Source organism: Nanorana parkeri, unplaced genomic scaffold (genome assembly GCF_000935625.1).
Source record: "Nanorana parkeri isolate BGI_ZX_2015 unplaced genomic scaffold, ASM93562v1 scaffold7, whole genome shotgun sequence".
Lineage (NCBI taxonomy): Eukaryota > Metazoa > Chordata > Amphibia > Anura > Dicroglossidae > Nanorana > Nanorana parkeri.
The window spans coordinates 1,671,500-1,690,331 of NW_017306275.1; the positions used below are offsets into that span (position 1 = coordinate 1,671,500).

At 39.1% G+C, this 18,832-nt stretch overlaps 1 protein-coding gene across 1 annotated transcript in view; it reads right to left on the reverse strand.

Annotated features, from left to right (window-relative positions):
* Positions 1–53: 53 nt before the first annotated feature.
* Positions 54–18,832, reverse strand: part of DLGAP1 (DLG associated protein 1) — a 205,333-nt gene continuing 186,554 nt past the window's right edge. The window contains exons 8-10 of the mRNA XM_018553488.1: positions 18,656–18,747; positions 15,945–16,097; positions 54–269 (exon numbers count right to left, since the gene is read on the reverse strand). Coding sequence (XP_018408990.1) covers positions 54–269; positions 15,945–16,097; positions 18,656–18,747 — 461 coding nt within the window. The remainder of the gene's footprint in view (positions 270–15,944; positions 16,098–18,655; positions 18,748–18,832) is intronic.

Here is an 18,832-nt window from a genome sequence, read left to right on the forward strand (position 1 = left end):
TATATATATATATATAGTTATATAATATTCCCCCAGTGTCACTTGTGATGGCTTCATAGCCTGGTTTGAGCCTCTGGGATGTAGATCTCAATACTGTCCGCACTTTCGGTAGCTGAATTCTGCCGCACAGATGCAGCACGCTTTGCAGACATCAGCCGCTTCCGCGCCTCGTGCCGCTGTCTCTCTGTACTTTCCAGAGATCTGTCCCGGACCAGTGGGGCCTGACCTTTCGATGGCTTCTTTGGCACGGGAGGAGGGGCCCTTCTCTCCTGATTAAAGCAGAAGGTTTATTGTATTATACAGGTTCTCCATACAAGCTGTGAAAGCAGCTTTTCCATCTCTCCCTATGTCCTTGTCTCGTTAGCTAGTTAAAGCAAAATATGCATTAGGATGTGATCATTTAATGTATATGCTATTATTAATCATGAGTGTTTTCAAACAATGGGGTAGAGTTACTAGTACAAAATGACAGATACCTCCAAATGAGCCAGATTCAGTCCTTGCTGGAGGAAAGGAAGCAAATGCAAAGCAAGTGCTATTGGGGAATGCCAATTACATGCATGCAGGAGAGGCAGCCATGTTGTTCCAGCCAGTAGTGTCTAGTGAATTGATTGGGTGTTATCTCATGAATTTAAGTTCTCATGACAACATGGCCCAAATCATTTTATATATCATTTATTATTGCTCTATAATAAATGAATCTTGGTTATGTGTATTCTTTACTGAAGGTTATAAATTGTATGTTTGTACAAGGCTGTGTTTTTACAGTAAATATGGGCTAAAGGTACTTCATAAAATTAATACATTTTATACCTTTTAGTAAATCGACCCCAATGTTTTTTTTTTTGTTTGTTTGTTTGTAGGTTGTGTAAACTGGTAGTCAAAATGAAAAAAACATCAACAGCAAAAACAACTGTAGTTAATGCCACAAAAAGCTGTATGGTAATCATTTTAGAGTTTTCACTTGCTCGGGGTGATGCAGTGAGATACATTATTAAAAAATTATTTTCACCCTAAATTGATTTTCCTCCTTATACTGGAGTGGGCCAGGGTTATAAGCTGCCTCTTTATTGCTTTATCGAACCCTTCCCTTCCCCACAGCATGGCTGTGGCAGGCCACGCTCAGCATTTCAGCTTTGTTGTTGTTTAACTTAAGTGCTGAAAAGTCAAGCATGTCCTGTTGTGGGAGATAGATTCCACCAACAGCAATATAGACACTAACCGAAACCTACGGAAAAGGAGGAAATCCATATTGGGTGGGGTTACTCTTAATTAAATACCATACAAATTACAAGTTAAATAATAACATACATTGTTACAATTTCATAGTTTCTCTACTTGCTAAGTGAAGTATTTACATTAACCTGTTATGTAATACTATTTATGTATCATTTGTTTTCGCTTCTCTAGTGTCAGATTTCTCGCCCTTTCTTATAAAGAGGAAGTAAGACAATCATTCAGAGGTGCATTGAAGAATAATGAAAAAAAACTTTGATAGCTAGATTATTAACATGAATAACAACAACAACAACATACTTTTTAAATACATCAACAGATTTTATTCATATTGGATTATTTGGAAATAATTGAGCATTGTCATAATTTATTTTGCCACAAATTATTGTTACCATTCACTGAATGAAGGAGGGATGCTTACATTACAGTACAGATAATTATATCTGGTATGCCCACACTTTAGAGTAACATCAGTGCTTTTAGTGCGTAGTTATTTTTGAAATGTATATTAATGAAACACCCATTTATGTCAGGCAAAACAACTCCTTCTTTTACTGCCAAATTGCGCAAGTAACTACTGCAGCTTGTAGAACAGTAAGTACTTGAGTGGACACACCATTGGTGGTGACACAGTAAGTACTTGAGTGAACTTAACATTGGTGGTGACACTGGTGAGTATTAAGGATATTATTTTTACACTAGTTCAACAAATCCCTATCTGCTGTCGGTTATGGAAAAAATAAAGCATGTATTTCTCATATGTAGGATATGTGTAAGAGGCAAAAACTAGGGTTGATTTGCTAAAAGGGCAGAGGCTTAGCAAGGTGAATGTTCACATGGTTAAAATAGAACTGAAACCAAAACCTTTTTATTTTTGGACAGAGTAAGGGAGGATTATGCTGTCAGCTGACCCCCTATCAGCCTTTATTGCCATCTGTGTTCCACTCAGGAGATCTGCCTTCCCTTCCTGTCCGATATGCCCCCATTGGAAGATTTCCCATCTATTCCTGTTTTGATGACAACCCAAAATGTGGGATTTTCTTTCACTTTCAGTGATAACGATCACTAGGAATAGAGAGGCTAAAAATCTCCCTTACGAGGACAACCTGCTGTGTTCCCTCTCCACTCTATCCAAAATGAAACAAAGGTTTTGGCTTCAGTTGCACTTTAAGTTTATAACCTAGCAAAATAAATTTCACATCTGTTCATTTGAAGACCCTGAACATTAATGTAAGCAGAGGATGTACAACTCTGCTCTATACCATGAAAATAAGTACTTTGAAGACATGTGGTCACATTTTGTGTGCAGTGCTATATTTGGAGCTTCACGGTTGGTTTATTGACCTCTTCTGGAAGATCCACTGTTTAGAATTTACTCTACTTGGAATAAGTGTTGGATGTAAGAGAACAGAGGTGTCAGGGTTTGACAAGAAAGCACCTGTGTACACTTGCTTTTGTTTTACTAAAAGTACTGTAGCTTTTATGCCTACTGAAGAAATTTGTCTCCAACACATACCATTTACTTATGTACAACATAGTCAATTTTACTCATAATGAGGCACTTACTAATTGTTTCCATGAGACTTTGTATGACACATTAATATGCATATACATTTACATACCAACAGCATTTTTTTAATAGAATATTAGAATAATAATAAAAACAGACTTATGTTGTTTTTCTTTTAACGTGTTTAGTTGTTTTCATTACGATTTATACCTTTACTTTGTAGCTTGAATGCACAGCAAAGAAACAACCTATAGTAAGGCTATAATATGGCTTAGCCTTCAAAACTCCTAAGTTTGAGGCTTATATAATAGTGCAAATAAAAGGCTTGTGCTGCACCCCATAGTAATCTGCCACCAAGAATAATTGGTCTGATTATACTACTGAAACCTGATATGTGATGGTCTGCTAATGCTATGGTAGATCACTACTTATTTTTTGTTTTCTAATGATTAGATGCCATACTCTAGTAGATTTTCATACAAACGTCCATACAAAAAGTCTAGTCAGAACAGTTGATAATGTCATCAGAGACTTGTAGCGTGTCGTTTGGAAATTTAGTTTCTTGAATTAAAACCACATTCACTGTTAAAATTTCTTTAGTTTGAGAAAATGTTTCCATCCTGCACCTTTTTGTTACTAAAGTTGAAAAGGCTTTGTCGATTTGCTGTGCAGAAAACAATTTTTTTCAAAGTAAATTCTACTGGTAGTTCTAATGGTCAGCTTTAGTCTATTTAAGGTAGTCTGGTAGGCCTTTTCACACTTCTGGGTTTTTTATGTGGAATGTAGCACATGAAAACTTAAATTATACATATAAAAATGATTGCAAAGTTCACATTTATGTATTAAAAATTTCAGTGCTGCACTAAACATTGAGTGGCCTGCTTTAACTGTTTCTGCCATAATACATCCAAATAAACTGCAAATGTAATACAGTGAGGTCACTAATACGCTGAAATGTGCATATTTTGGAGTCAAAGAATACAGATCTTATCAGATAAGTAATGCAGCAGCATCTAGAAGATGGTCAGCATGTTTCTGGACTGCCGCTTGGTCCTAGAAACACTAAGATATTATTCCAAGGGATTACTTGATCTATAAATTTGGACAATGCATAACCTTGACCATACTGTCATTCCGGTGCTTGCTTGCATATCCTCAAATATCCTGTTTGAAAAATACCTCATCAAGGCTAGGGATATTATGGTGTGCTAACCACCTTCTTTCGACTTTCTCCAAATTACAGTGGCCAATTATTTTCACTTAGAGTGCTTAGAGTCCAGAAGTTCAATTGCCTCCACTGAACTCCCCTTCAACTGAAAGACAAAGGGCACACAGCTATACCAAGAGCCCTTGGCAGATTCTCTATTTGAGTACATGGAAAACTTAGAGGCTGGTGGCAAATGTAGCTTGGCCAAATAAGACAATTACAGCCAATCTTCATTTTGGCAGAGGGGAAGGTCTGATCATTGAAGTAATGGAAAAAAGTTTTTGGGCTTATAAAGAGTTTCTTTAAATAAGTATGGGGTTTATATTTTGTAATAAAACTATTAAGCATTAGAGGTAGTCATTGTATGGCTTTTCTGGTCAAAGTATAAAATATATAAACCTAAAGAGGAGAAAAGAGCTGCTTCTACACGAGACAAGAAAAATCACATACTTCTCCTATTATGTAGGCAAAAATCTCTGCCTTAAAAGTCTTTTCAATCACCTTCCCCATTATTAAACATCGGATGGACTGAGCTCTGTGAATGGTTGGCTACAGTAAGCTTAAATAATAAATGCAAAAATACTGAAAGCAATTGGAATGTGGCCTTTCTGACATCACTTTTCTAACAGCACCATATGAAACCCCTTTGAAAATATAAAGAAGGCACTATACAAGGGTTTTATATTACTGAACTCAATAACCTACATGATATATATTACTGGAGTGTTGAAACGTAACTAAGTAAAAATACCAGACACCCATGATTGAAAGTAACTTGTTGCCAACAACAGGGAGTAAAGTATATGTGCTTTTATGTTCTAGTGTACTGTAAGAGAATGAAAGGGAAACACAGACTGGTTGCTATAGACAACAAAAACAGTTCTTCCTCAATTAGGTGGGCATGTTCCCAATGTTTAGTGGGCAGAGAACTTGAAGGGTGTGAAGGCTTGTTTTGTAGCAATGAACCGAGTGGTTTGATTGAATAGTGTGCAATGTCAAAATTGTGAAGTTATCAAAATATTTAGTAATTGAACATGGACATTTAACTAAGAGGAAGTTAAGATTATAGATGAATCAATAAACCACGAGTCAACAGTAAACTTGCATAATGTCATCTCAGGCACGGCTATTTGTTCCTGATCCTGAGATACATTACCTGTATTGACAAACATGAATCCCTTCCTCATAGCAAAATTTAGGTTTCTAATATATTTTGACACCTGAGGATCACTTATGGATGGAATTGTATTTTGGAAAAGGGAATTTACATGTTATCCCTGTACTTGCTTGGGTTTCCTTTGGGTACTCCAGTTTCCTCCCACACTCTAAAGAATTCCTGGTAGGGTAACTGCCTCCTGTCTAAAACTGGCCCTTGTATAAGCTAAGCATATCCTAGAGGACTGCCCTACCTCTTATCCATCCTAACACCAATTTGATAATAACTTTGAGCCCCAGGGAGAAAAGCGCTATAGAAATATAAATCAATAATAATAGCTAACTGGTGTCCAAAACACACTGAAACAGGACGTTTTCAGGAATGGCGCTCACTTTCTGCTAGGAACCCAAAAGCTTATGGAACATTAGTTTTTCTTTCAAATTGTGCATGCAAAAATTACAGACTCTGGTCATTCTAGCGATTTAGCTATTCACTAGACATATTTATTACTAAATTATGTGTTTTTCCTGGAGCTCTGTTTATTGGTCTGTGGATACTCAGTGATCATAAGGCTTCTAGTAGTCATAAACAGCTAGAAAGAAGCTTTATAGTACATGATTATGTTTTTATTTAGCAGCCATCAGCCCTACCGGGGAATAAAAACTGCCACAGAATGTTGGTAGAGTGTGCCATCATCTATGCTATGCAGCAAAATCAGCTAACTCAGTCTACTAACAGGATTTAAAATTTGCATGATGCCAAAGTGAAAACCAAAGCACATATGTTTCTTTTACTGTTGTATATGTGTTTAAAAAAATGCTTAACCGTCGCCTGACCTCAGCCCTGAGCGCCCAGCCCATGGACTCCAGTGCGTCCTCAGGCACATCCCGGGGAACTTGGTTGCCGCTCATTTGTCACCTCCTACCCCACGACGGAATGCTTCCGGGCAGATCCCACTGCCTTTGACTCTTTGTTATTGGCCTCCTTGCCTCCAACACATTCGGTTTCTCTTATCTACTCTGTCCTCTCCGCTGCAACTTCCCCTACTCTACCGGCCTACACATCTGTCTCCGTGACGGAGGCTGAGTGGGATCGGTCATTCGTGTTTACCCATTCCCTATCTATTGCCAGTAAAGCTCACAAAAAGAACTTGAAAATCCCAACTAGATGGTACAGATGCCCGGCAGTCCTCCACCGTATTTATCCGGCTACCCCGGATTCATGTTGGCGTTGTGGGGAACCCCTGGGACACATGACGCACATCTGGTGGAGCTGTCCTATGCTTCAGGAGTTTTGGCGGGGGATTCTGGGGATCTACCTCAGAGTGACAGGTACTGCAATAGCTAATGATCCTAAGATACTGCTACTCTCGATGCTCCCTGGGTCCCTGAAGTCAGCAAAAAGAGGCCTCCTGCGACACTTTCTCACGGCTGCTCGGGCAGTTATCCCACGACACTGGCGTACACCGGTGGTCCCCACTCTCATTGAATGGGCTGTAGAGATGGACCAAATAGCTGATCTGGAAGGCCTCTTGGCAGAGGAGCATGGGAATGGCCCTTGATATGTGCACACCTGGTCTGCCTGGCTCTTATTTAGGGAATCGGCTGCTTTTCCGGAGGCTGTCTACTCTTGATTCCCTGGTGTTCTGAGGTAGCTGGATTCCATGACAGAGAGTGGACCCTTTCTTTTACTCGCCTTCTCAACCCTATCCCCCCTCCTGTGCTTCTCCTATGCTTAGTCTATTCCTCTCACCCCCCTGTTTTCCCATTTTCTTATACCCTTCCTCCCATTAGGGGCTCCACCCTGGTTGACTCATGCCTCCTATCCGACACCCATATCTTATGTCCTGCTGCATATGAGCCTCCTACTCGAGCTATCTCACTATAGCGGGAATTCCGGTTGGATGTCATATATACGTGGCCTTAGAGCTCTCGAGTGGGGGCACCTACGAAGTGTACTTTGATGACAGGCTTGCTCCATGACTATAATGCCGTTTTCTTTACATGCCTAGCTATCTACAGCTACTGACTCTGTGGCCTGCACTCTTGCCCCCTGTCTGGGTCGGATAAGAGAAGAGCCTTCTCTGCACCGTGATATCCCTATCCGGGAGTACCCCTTCCCCTCCCCCTTTTGTATTTGTTGTTATACTTATAACTGTTTCATCATAAGTATGATTGTTTTCCTTGATTTGTACTGAAAATCTGTAATAAAATCTGATTGAACTAAAAAAATGCTTAAAAATTTTCTAACAATTTCAAACAGCTTTTGATAAAAAAAAAAGATCAAATGGATCAAGGTATCCTAAGTACAATAAAAATAAAAAAAATATATATATGTATTTATATTGCAGGGTGTTTGTATGTTATTTGATTCATCATTTTACATTTAAATGCTGGTTGTAAGTTCTAGAACTGGCCTGGTATATGGGCAGCATAAGGCGATGTGTAGTACAATACTAGAGTAAAGATGTGGACCTAAAATGTAAAATCAGCCGAAATGTTTCATTTTGGATGGAATAGGAAGGATTGTACTTCTGTCAGGCTTCTTGTGTATCCTCATTGGAGAGTTTTCTCTTCTGGTTAAAATAACAACATTGTTATTGGAACAGGAAATGATGGGAATCTTAAACGGGGGGCACAGGCAGCAATAAAGAGCTGATGGAGGTTCTAAACTTCTCCCACTCTACCGTTCCCTGTCCCTGTTAGAGAGATTTCACCTAATTTCCTGTTCTAGTGGCAATATTGTCAAAGGGATGGGAGGTATGGGAAATCCCCCAAACAAGGTCACAAGCAACATTTAAAACCTGAAAGAAGCGTTAACTCTTCATTATTTACTAAACTAAGTTGAATTGCCCTTATTTGCCTAAACCATGAGAGCAGCCATGGCATTATAACAAGCCAATTGAGGCTAATCATATCACTTAATTTATCAGTTTGCTTTAAGCAGTCTACTCATTGATGAACTATGATTAACATGTGCTATAATATAGGAATACAATGAGTAAGCCTGAGTAAGGAAGTTTGGCAAACATAATTTTAATTAATGCAGATTTAATATTTTAAAAAGTTTACCAAGTGTAACAAAGCTCCCTCAATACCTTCTGGTCAACAGAAGCAAAACAACGCCCAACTAAAGTGACTTTAAAGTGATGTTTGGTATGGCTTTGGTGTGCAGCTGTGTGACCTCTGTGCCAAGATAGCATTTTTTAAATGTAATGCAGAATGTGAATGTTTATGATTGGTGCTCGGAGATTCTGAACATCATTTAAAAAAAAAAACTATGTTGCTATATAAAGCCGCAACCTGTTGCCACAGCTGGTGCTGTAGAGCTTTATATTGTTTATGTGTGTGGCATTCTGTAGCAAAATACAAAGAACATTAAAGCTGAAGTCCAGGCAAACAGCTAAATGTACAGATAAAATACATAGAAGGCCACTTTCACACGGCGGTCCGATCGGGTCTGTCTGTCAGTTTTTCAGGTGGATCTGATCAAATGCCCAATGTAATTCTATGGGCAGCCAGGTCTAAACGGACAGACGTCTGTTTAAACCTGGTTACTGTCAGCCAGGTCCATAAAAACAAACAGAACCGAGTTTCACAGCCGCTACAGGTGACACCACTCAAAGTTAAGGAATAAACTGGTGTCCTTTCTCCACCAACCCTCTGCTGACGAAACAGTAAAGCAGCGGCAGCAGCAGCAGATTGATGAGATCATCCCTCTGCTTACTCTGCTCTCTTCTCATATTAGTATATTTGTATGCAGCCTACTTGATTGGCTCATAATCCTGACTTTCCCTTTGTCAGTCAGAGCAACTGTATTAGGGAAGCCTTTCTCAACAAGATTCTGTGGAAACTTAGGGTGTCTCCAAAAGATGTTAGGGGTTCCTTGAGTGGTGGGCAGTAATGGACTGACCAATATACTGAATACAGGCACTTTCCCACTGATGACCATAATACTGGAGCCCTTCTCCACAACTGCCAGTATAAGTATAAGGGGGCCTTCGTCCACTGACCACATGCCTAAAAAGGCAATTTTGCACTGATCACTGATGTAAGAGGGCACTAGAATTTTCATATTGTGAGTTTATTTTCTGACCATTAGTATTGTTTGTTCATCATGTAATGCCTATTTTGCTGTATAGAGTAAAAAGGTAATGGTAAACTATCTTTTCTGTCAAATAGCCTAGATATGTCACAACTTGCTGATCATACTTATGTACCGTAAGCTAGAGATATCATTTTTATTAGAAGTTCCAGAAGACTTGAAAATTAATTTAGGGGTTTCTTCAGGGTAAAATTTAAGAATGGTACCTACACTACCTGGACCAAAAAAATACATTAGCTTATATTAGGGATGCACCGATACCGGTTTTCGGTATCGACTATGAGTATCAATATTTGTCTTTCTATCGATACCGGTACTTCTGCTAGCATGGAGCCGGTTTCTCGGCCAATCAGGAAGCCGGGCGGCATGGCATTGCCCACTGCCCAGCTTTTTGATTGCCCGAGAAGCCGGCTCCATGCTGTTTGGCCGGCTTGATGCTGATTGGCCAGGAATGCTGATTGGCCGGCTCCATGTTCACTCGCGGCACTGCTGGTCGGAGGAAATCTCCCCCTGAACAGAAGTTTCGGTATCGGGGGTAAGTATCGGTATCGGTGCATCTCTAGCTAAAATACATCAGCTATCACCAGATTCAGTCTAAAATTAGCTCACCTGCAAAATAATTGTGACTTGTATGGGCTAATATAACCCTCTCGCTGCGTAGCCCTCTGAAACGCTTTTAACTTCAGCTGGACACACCATATTTGCAATTTTTGCCATTGTTTTGATGTTCTACATTGCTAGGGTTTGTAAAAGACTCCCCAAACTATGTTTTCTGAATGCACAGGCCCAGTAGAATAAAAAGATGGTGCTACTCAATTTGTAGGTCCTTTGCAAATGTTTGTCAAAACAATATTAAACCAATAAAAATACACAATTCAATTGATAAAAACACGCTAAAATCAGTATCAGTGCACAAAAAAATACGTTTCTGACTAAATCTATAATATTATATTTTTTATTTATTTTTATAATTTTTTGTATTTTGTGTATTTATTTTTTATACTGTTGGGAGGGGGGCTTTGGGAAATATTAGGGGTCTAAACAGACCCCTGAAATTTCCCGTTTGAAATAGAAAAATACATTTTTGCAGCCTCTGTTCTAAATGAATGGAAAGCACTCAGTATAGAGGCTTCCCATTCATTCAAAAACTGGTGATAGTAAATATTTATTATTAGCCACTTATGAATGGGTAGAAGCCTCTGTAGTTATTTCTTCCCCCATTCATAAACTCATGAATGAACAGGAAGTGATGTAAATCACTTCCTGGTCATTCATAACTGGGAACACATAGTACTATGTGTCTGCAGTTGTTTACAAACATTGGAGTGATCAGCTGATCACTCCAGTGTATGCTCTGCATACAGAGGATCGGTAAATATCACAGATATATACCAATCCTTGGCTCAGCCACACACAGAGACACTGTCATCCTGAAACTGACAGGATGACAGCGTCTCTGCTCTCTCCTCACCTGCCGATTGGCCATCCTGACAAGCGGCTCCCTCCTCCTCCGCCCCCCTGCCAGCTTCAGCTCACCTTTTCTCCTCGGAACCCCACTGCCTCAGCCCATACGGGCTGGGAAGAGTAGTTGGGATCTGAGGAGCAGCAGTCAGATGCATTGTTAATAGCAGCTATTATTTTACAGGGGAAAGCTAAAGTGACCATGAGCCTAAAGCAGAAGGGAGAAAGCCACCGACGTAAGGTTTACTGAGCTGGCCAGCTTTAAACAGTTGTGTTCTGCCGTAAGCCATACGTCTGTGGCAGCAAAAGGGTTAAAAAAACACTTAACCAAGGAGTTCAACCTTAAAAATACATTGAAGTACCTTAACTGTTAACAAAAATGTATCTTATATGTGTATCACTTAGCTGTAGATTCTCAAATCATCTCTGAATTGCTGCTGACATTGTCCTTCCTTTTGGAGGGTGGATACTTTTGTTCCCCATGGTCCCTGTGTGTGTTGTAAAGTAGCCACCGCTCCAAGCTCACTCCCGTAATGGACTACAAGCTCACGTTTAGTTCACTAATTTGTATTGAGATTGTAGTCTATCATGGGTGTGAGCTTGGAGTGGTGGCTACTTTACAACACATGGACCATGGGGAACAAAAGTAGCCACCCTCCAGAAGGAAGGACAGTGTCAGCATAAATTCAGAGATGATTTGAAGATCTACAGCTGAGTGATACACAAATAAGATACATTTTTGTTAATAGTTAGGGTACTCAAATGCATTTTTAATATGTAACTCCTGAGTTTAGTGTCACTTTAAGGATTACACAGGAATACATTTAAGAAAATAGATAAATTGATGCAAAAAATGTTTAATTTCACATCATGCATATGAGTAAACACAATGCAAGTATGCAAAAGCGTCTTTAAATAATGACAAACCTCATGATCCATTATGGTTAAAAAAGAAAATGTCAGTGTTGTCCACTACAGCTGATCATCTTATAACCTGCAGCAGATAAATCACAGTTGCAATCATATTGGTTGCTTAGGCTGAACAGATGTTTTTCTTTCTCTCCTGATACATGTTGTATTTTAGATTAACTACTCAAAAGTTGAATAAATACTACATAATTTTTATGTTCGGTAGAACATAATAATTTTATACTGTTTTAAAGCTGCTGTTATGAATAAAACTAAGTACATAATCTAAATAATTTACTTTGGAACACTAATCAGCAAAGTAGTTATACTGGCACCTAAATAATACTGAAAGAGAGCACAAAATGTGCTTCAGATTGTCCAAACAAGGTCATATAAGTTCACTTGGAAAGTTGTAAGCGGACAGAGCAGTCGAGCTGCTTATAGAAATCACCGGTTAATTTTGAAAAGCTGAACAAGAAAAATTATGGTACAAAACACAAACTCATGGGTAGAAGACTCTAGTCTCTACACCAAACATTCTTAATACTCAACGTTCTTGGTTCTAAACTTTTAGAAAAAAAGCACAAATAAAAACTGGAGAAAAGAATCTAGCATATACTCACCTTGACCTATCAGGTTTTATCTTTTATGCTATGGGAAACTGCAAACAAGGAATCTGATTGGTCACCAATTAGCAAATTCTCTTTTTTTGGAGAATTTTCTTTTCTCTGGTTTTTTTAGGACCTCTCGTGTATTAATGGGTGGGTAGTGCCTTTGTTTAAAACAATGACTGTAATATTGTAAATTGTAAATCAAAAAAGGTTGTGATAAAGAGAGCACAAATGTCTTTTGTAAAATTGTTTGTTTGAAAGTTTCCCAATATTTGGAAAAAGGTATTTACAAATGTAACCATAATGTTGCTATAAGCACCAGCTGTAAATGATAAATAATTGTTATCAAGCAAACATAAATGTGATATTTTTATCTGGGAAAACTGCAAGGTGTTTACATAGTTCTCCCTGGTTATCTCGGTATTGGTACAGCATCTGCACAGTATGACCTTTAATACTGCATTGAACAATGTAGATTTGTTAAGATATTTTTCTAACGCGAGTGGCGAAGCCACTTCAAGCTGGCCACACGTTACAATCTCTGTAAAGATGGATTTCCCAAGAACAATGTATTGTTACGTGTGGCTAGTTTTAAACTTTCAGGCAGGGCTTTACTAGAGGTTCATATTACCAAATTACTCATACTTTTATCCCCGACTTTTTTTTCACTTAATTAAAGTGAACTTGTCAGCCTTGATAAACTTTAAAAACACAAATTTGAGCCAAAGAACACATATTTTCTAGTGTCTACACTTATGTTTATTAGCTAGAAACACTTTTCCCTGAGTGACCCACTGTTAGGCCTTGTTCACACCAAGCGCGGAGCAGGTGCAGAGCAGAGCAGTTACAGACCGGAGCAAAACTGCGTCCAATGTATTCCAATGGTATTTTTAGCTCCAGTTCACATTGCAGCGTTCAGTTCTCTGGAACGCATGCAAACGCATCAAAAAGCCATGCAAACGCCTGGAACGCACGGAAAGCCCATGTTTAACGAAAAAAAGCAAGACATTTTTTAACCAAAAATGGCCCAGAACGCATCAAAAACGCATCATAAACGCGGCACAACCCACTGCACTGCGTGTGCAGGTCTCATGCAGATCTGCTTTGCATTTGGTGTGAACAAGGCCAAGAGTCTACGCTTCTTTCACTGTTCAGCTAAATCTCAACCTACCAAGCCAAAGCCATCATCCAACTATCCAATTAGACTGCCTCAGTCATACCTGCAGCTAACTCTTTTTGCGCCCGAGGCAAGAACAAAAAAATGTGCCCCCCCAAACGGCGTGCGTTGTCACCCAACGTGACGTTATGTGCCCCGCCTCAAGGATGTGTTTTTATTATTTTTTTAATTATTTTTTTATTACTTTTTATTTTTTTATTTAAATGTTTTTAAATGTCAATGAAAACAATGTTAAATAAAACTCTTACATGAGAATATTTATGTGTGTTAAAAATAAGTCTTAAGGCTGGGTTCACACCTAGGCGTAAGGAATATGCGCGTTTGCCATGAGTTTCGTGCCGCGCGTTTTTACCACGATTTGCGGTAAAAGTAACGTGCGACAAACGCGCGTTTCCGAGGGCTATCCGACTGTATCCTAAAGGATACGCAGGGCAAATACGCCCCAAAGAAGCTCCTGTACTTCTTTGGGCGTAGGGCATTTTGCAGCGATTTCCTACGCGCTTTAAAACGCCCAGGTGGGAACCATGCCCATAGACAATCATTGGTTTTCACATGTTGAGTGTTTTACAGCGCGTAGGAACGCGCTGTAAAACGCCCAGGTGTGAACCAGGCCTTAATGCTTTGTGAGAATTTAATTTCGGACTGACATATCCTAGAGTGGATATCAACTTGTCCATTTACTGTATGCAGTCATGGTGCATGTTATTGTAGCCTGCAAATGAACATGCACAGGAAAATGGCAGCTATGTTGCCTCAGGTTATGTTCACAGATAAGAAAACCAGGGGTTGAAGCTTGGCCATATGGAGTATATGCTGCACTGTTATCCACATGCTGCATATTTATGTTTTTTGTTTTTTTGCATGACAATATTTTGTGTGCAAATTCTGGGATATATGTTATTTGTTAAATTTTTGAAAGGTAAGGTAAGACCCACTGTATGTTCTTCAAATAACATATATTTGCAAAATAGCACCATGATAAGGATCATATTGACAGAACTATAAATTTGGGAATAATAGTATTGCTAATATTTCTTAGGTGGTTAAAGTTACATTAAACCCTCAGATTTTTTAACATAATACTGTAATGTGTGCCTTACTGTAATCCATGGTTGATCCCTTCTTTTAAATCTGTATCTCTTCTCATGCTGGGCAGAACTTCTGTTTTGCAGCTGACTGCCTTGTCTCTGGAATGGATACATGGTGTTTGTGTGAAGGTTCACAACCTGAGACAGCACTGCAGGAAGAGGCACTCAGCTGCAAAGGGAAGTTCTCCCCCAGCATGAGAAGAGATACAGATTTAAAAGGAAGAGCAGCAAAGAGAAGGGAAACTACCATAGATTACAGCAAAGCACACCTTACAGTATTGTTTTATGTTACAAAAACTGAGGGTTTAATGTCACTTTAAAGTTCCTTGGATCCTTTCTTTCTTTAACAGATGTGGGATGAAAATAGAATGCTTTTATGATATATGTGTACTGGATGATAAGGAACAAACATCAAAGGAAAACAGATACTTACAGTATCCGTGCAACTGTTTTCATTTCATGTGAACTGCTGTAATCTATCCAAACCTTGAGCATTCCATCTTAAAGTGGACCAAAGGTATTTATTTTTTTGTTTAGGATTGCACATAGAAGGGTTAGAAGCTCCATAAGCTTTTTCTTGCTGTCTAGGTCCCCATTATGAAGACTTTTCTTCTTTTTTGTCTCAGACACACCAGAGACATTTGATCTTTTTCCCCTACATTGGCTACCAGTTACAGAGAAATAGCTTTAAAAGAACAAGGTTCTAACCCTTTACTGCTCTTTACAAATGTAAAAATGTTGTCAGAAGTTTCATATTAAAAAATGAATACAAAAATACTGAATGCCAGTGGTTGTGAAATGGTTTGTGTATGCTGATAAATGAAAGATGAATATTTACAGAGGCAGCAAATAACATTTCCAAAAGGACATTGGTAGCCTTTAAGAGCATAGAAGAGAACAGGTAGAGATAGTTGAGGCCTTACAAGCTCTCCTTCTCAATAGTTATATACTATATTTAGCTTATAGTTTAAGGGAAATGTTAAATGTATTAAAATATTACCTGAGAGTGAACACCCCACTAAAAAGAAAAAAAAAAATGACACAAAGTAAGTTAAAGGGTTTATTGTGTCCTAGTTTTGAAGGATGGCGGAGGTCCCTTTGTAGTTTTTGCTGCTGTTTTTGTGGTGAATACCAGGTTCAGTGTTGTTTTCTGTGCTTCCTTAATTTTCTTGGTAGTAACTCCTGGAATGTGCAAGTAAATGGATAATTTTGCAAACCTATTGTTTATGTTGTTTTTTGTTAATGTTATATTAAAAATATAAAAAAAAAAATGAAATACCAGACTTAAAAAGGATTTGTCCACCCTTTTGAGAATGGAGGCCTAGCAGTGCTGAACAGGTCAAGTGTGCTCACTGTGTTTACAATGGGTTAATTTATCCCTATTAATGCTCTGATATTAGAAAATGGGAAAATAAGAAAATGAAAATTAGCATTTGATGATGCTGAAAAATATAGAACAAAAATGGTTGACTTTCCTCTACCTACCTTTTTATCAATGGAATCCATCTGTTTCCAGTTGTTGGCTTTTAGCTGATGAAGTTCATCGAATTTCATACTAATATTTTCTATGGACAGTTGCAACATGTCCCAGAACCCTGCTAAATCCTGAGATGTTGGCCTGGGGTGAGCATTGGGATTCTGCAAAACACAGTCAAAGCAAGGATTAGGTACATTCTATTAATAACTGGTGTAGAAGGAAAACCATTCTAGCCTCCAATTCCAATAAAGCTGACATGTACTAGACAAACTAAAACACTCTACTCCTAACAGCTTTGAAGATGCTTAACTGAACAAACTGAAAAGAGAAGCTGGTAGTTTACTAAGGACAACTGCTTCAGATTCTGCTTGCTCCAGTTTTGATAAATCCCCCCCAGTGTGTGTTATAAAATCATTTTTAGAGCCTTTGTTTTATCCCTTGTTTTGGATAGGGTCAAAAAGGGTTAGATCCTCTGTAATCATATCATTGATGTCTTTGTCTCCCTATTTAGAAGATTTATACTTAATTCCTTTTGAAAGCACAGGAAGTAAGGTAAAATCTCCCTACTTCCTGTATATTTGATAGTTGTTGGACAGAGGCAGAAGAGAAGGGAAATCCCTCTGACAGAGACTGACTGCAATAAATAGATTTTCTATCAAATTGCATAAAGTGATATTAAAGCTTATTTTGTTTTTTTTTTTTAGATCTAGGAGACCTAACTTTTTATGAATCGTTTGTTCTTTTTCTTTAAAAAAAAAAAAGAACGCACTGGAATGCCGACTCCCAGCGTTCAGGGGCGGGAGGGGGCATGGGGTTGCAGCCAGCGGTGTATTTACAAATGCTGCTGCCCTAGGCAAAACAGCAACGCCGCCCCCCCCGTACTGACGGCCGATCGACCGCAGCCATGTCCCCCGGCCCCCACAGTTTGATCGCTAGCACCCGGAACGCAGGCACATTAGTGCCTGCATTCCGGTCCAGTGTGACCTGCAAAAAGTGCTTGCAGCATTCACTGTGGGCGAGGGGCCTGGCTGCGGTGCCATTGACTTCAATGCAACACCACGCCCCCTTCAGCCCCTGAACGCAGGTGTTTTTTTGTTGGTAGATCTCATTGAGCTCGTCATTTGAAAAGTAGATCTCCAGACGAAAAATAGTGGGCGCCCCTGTCCTAAGGTATCAGCATACCAAGACATTTTGGACAATTTCAGGCTCCCAACTTTGTGGGAACAGTTTGGGGAGGGCCCCTTTCTGTTCCAACATGACTGCGCACCAGTGCACAAAGCAAGGTCCATAAAGATATGGATGAGCAAGTTTGGGGTGAAGGAACTTGACTGGCCTGCACAGAGTCCTGAACACCTTTGGGATGAATTAGAGCGGAGACTGGGGACCAGGCCTTCTTGTCCAACATCAGTACCTGTCCTCACAAAAGCGCTTCAGGAAGAATGGTCAAACATTCCCATAAACACACTCCTAAACCTTGTGGACAGCCTTCCCAGAAGAGTTGAATCTGTTATAGCTGCAAAGGGCGGGCCAACTCAATAGTGAACCCTACGGACTAAGACCGGGATGCCATTAAAGTTCATGTGCGTGTAAAGGCAGGCGTCCCAATACTTTTGGCAATATAGTGTATATGCTCACAGTTAAAATAGAGCCTGCAATTACTTTTTCTTAAACTTCATTGGCTCAATGCATTCCATGAATAGGAGAAAAAGTATGTGTGCTGAGCAATACGACACACCAGTAAAAGCAGAAAGGGATGGTAAGTCTTCTTACAGGACTGTCTGACCCTATGAATACTATGTTGTAGCAGTGTATGACAGCAACATTCGATAAAGTATCCAAACTAGGACAAGCCAACTTTATTTCTAACAAAGTCAGCTTCTTAAAGAGGAATGACCTGCCATTGACTAGGTTGATCCTGGCCATAAATGGGCATCTGGAACACATCTGAGACAAGTGAAATTTAGGAAAAATATTTTAATTTTATGAAACCCATTCATGGAATCAAATACATTTGTGATTTGAAATATCCGTTTTGATTAAAGTGTGTCATTTTTTAACCAATAATGGGCCTTTTAAATAAAATGGCATTCTGAAGTCAATTGTGGTTGGTCCTTGCATACCTCAGATTGACGCTGTGATTACTCATCTACTGACTAACAATTTAATGGGTAAAAATGTTGCCCATCTGTCAAGAGATGCCGCATCAGTTTTTAGGAATATCTAGAGCCAAGTTGGAGTCACAGCTTACAGCTTTTCCCATTTTCCCATTATAAAATCAAATATGACAGATGTGAAGTGAAGAAGAATAAATCCAGCAATTACCAGGATTTAGGTCATCAGAAGTGCTAATACCTAATAACTAGAGAGGCATGTTACATCAGTGCATAAGTGAAATACAATTACTCTTGCTAGTACTGGTGGAAGCATGCCTGGGCAGTTGTACACATGGAAACACAAACAATGTGCTGTATGCAATGCAAGTCATTGATGTTTGCCAGGGAATTGTAATAAGGGGGATTATAAACAGGAAAACTCTTTGTAATTGTAGAGCATGCTGAACCAGACATGAAGAAAAGGGTGGAAAAAAATTCCCAAAGCATGAACACACCAGCTCATCTGCATATATCACTTCACATATTTCACTTTTTTTAAGAAACCCAATCCACATTGGAAGTGATCTCTTAGGGAAGTTTTAAGGAAGGATATGAGGTGTACATACCAGGTTTTCCTCACACAGCTCTCTGAACTGGTAGAATTTCTGTGACATCAGGAGCTGGGCACAGCCGACCGCACTGCGAATCTTCTCTAAGACTACAAAAGGAAACAAAACCAACTTAGTTTTGCCTTCATAACATGATAACATGTTACATATTTACATGGTTGATATATATATATA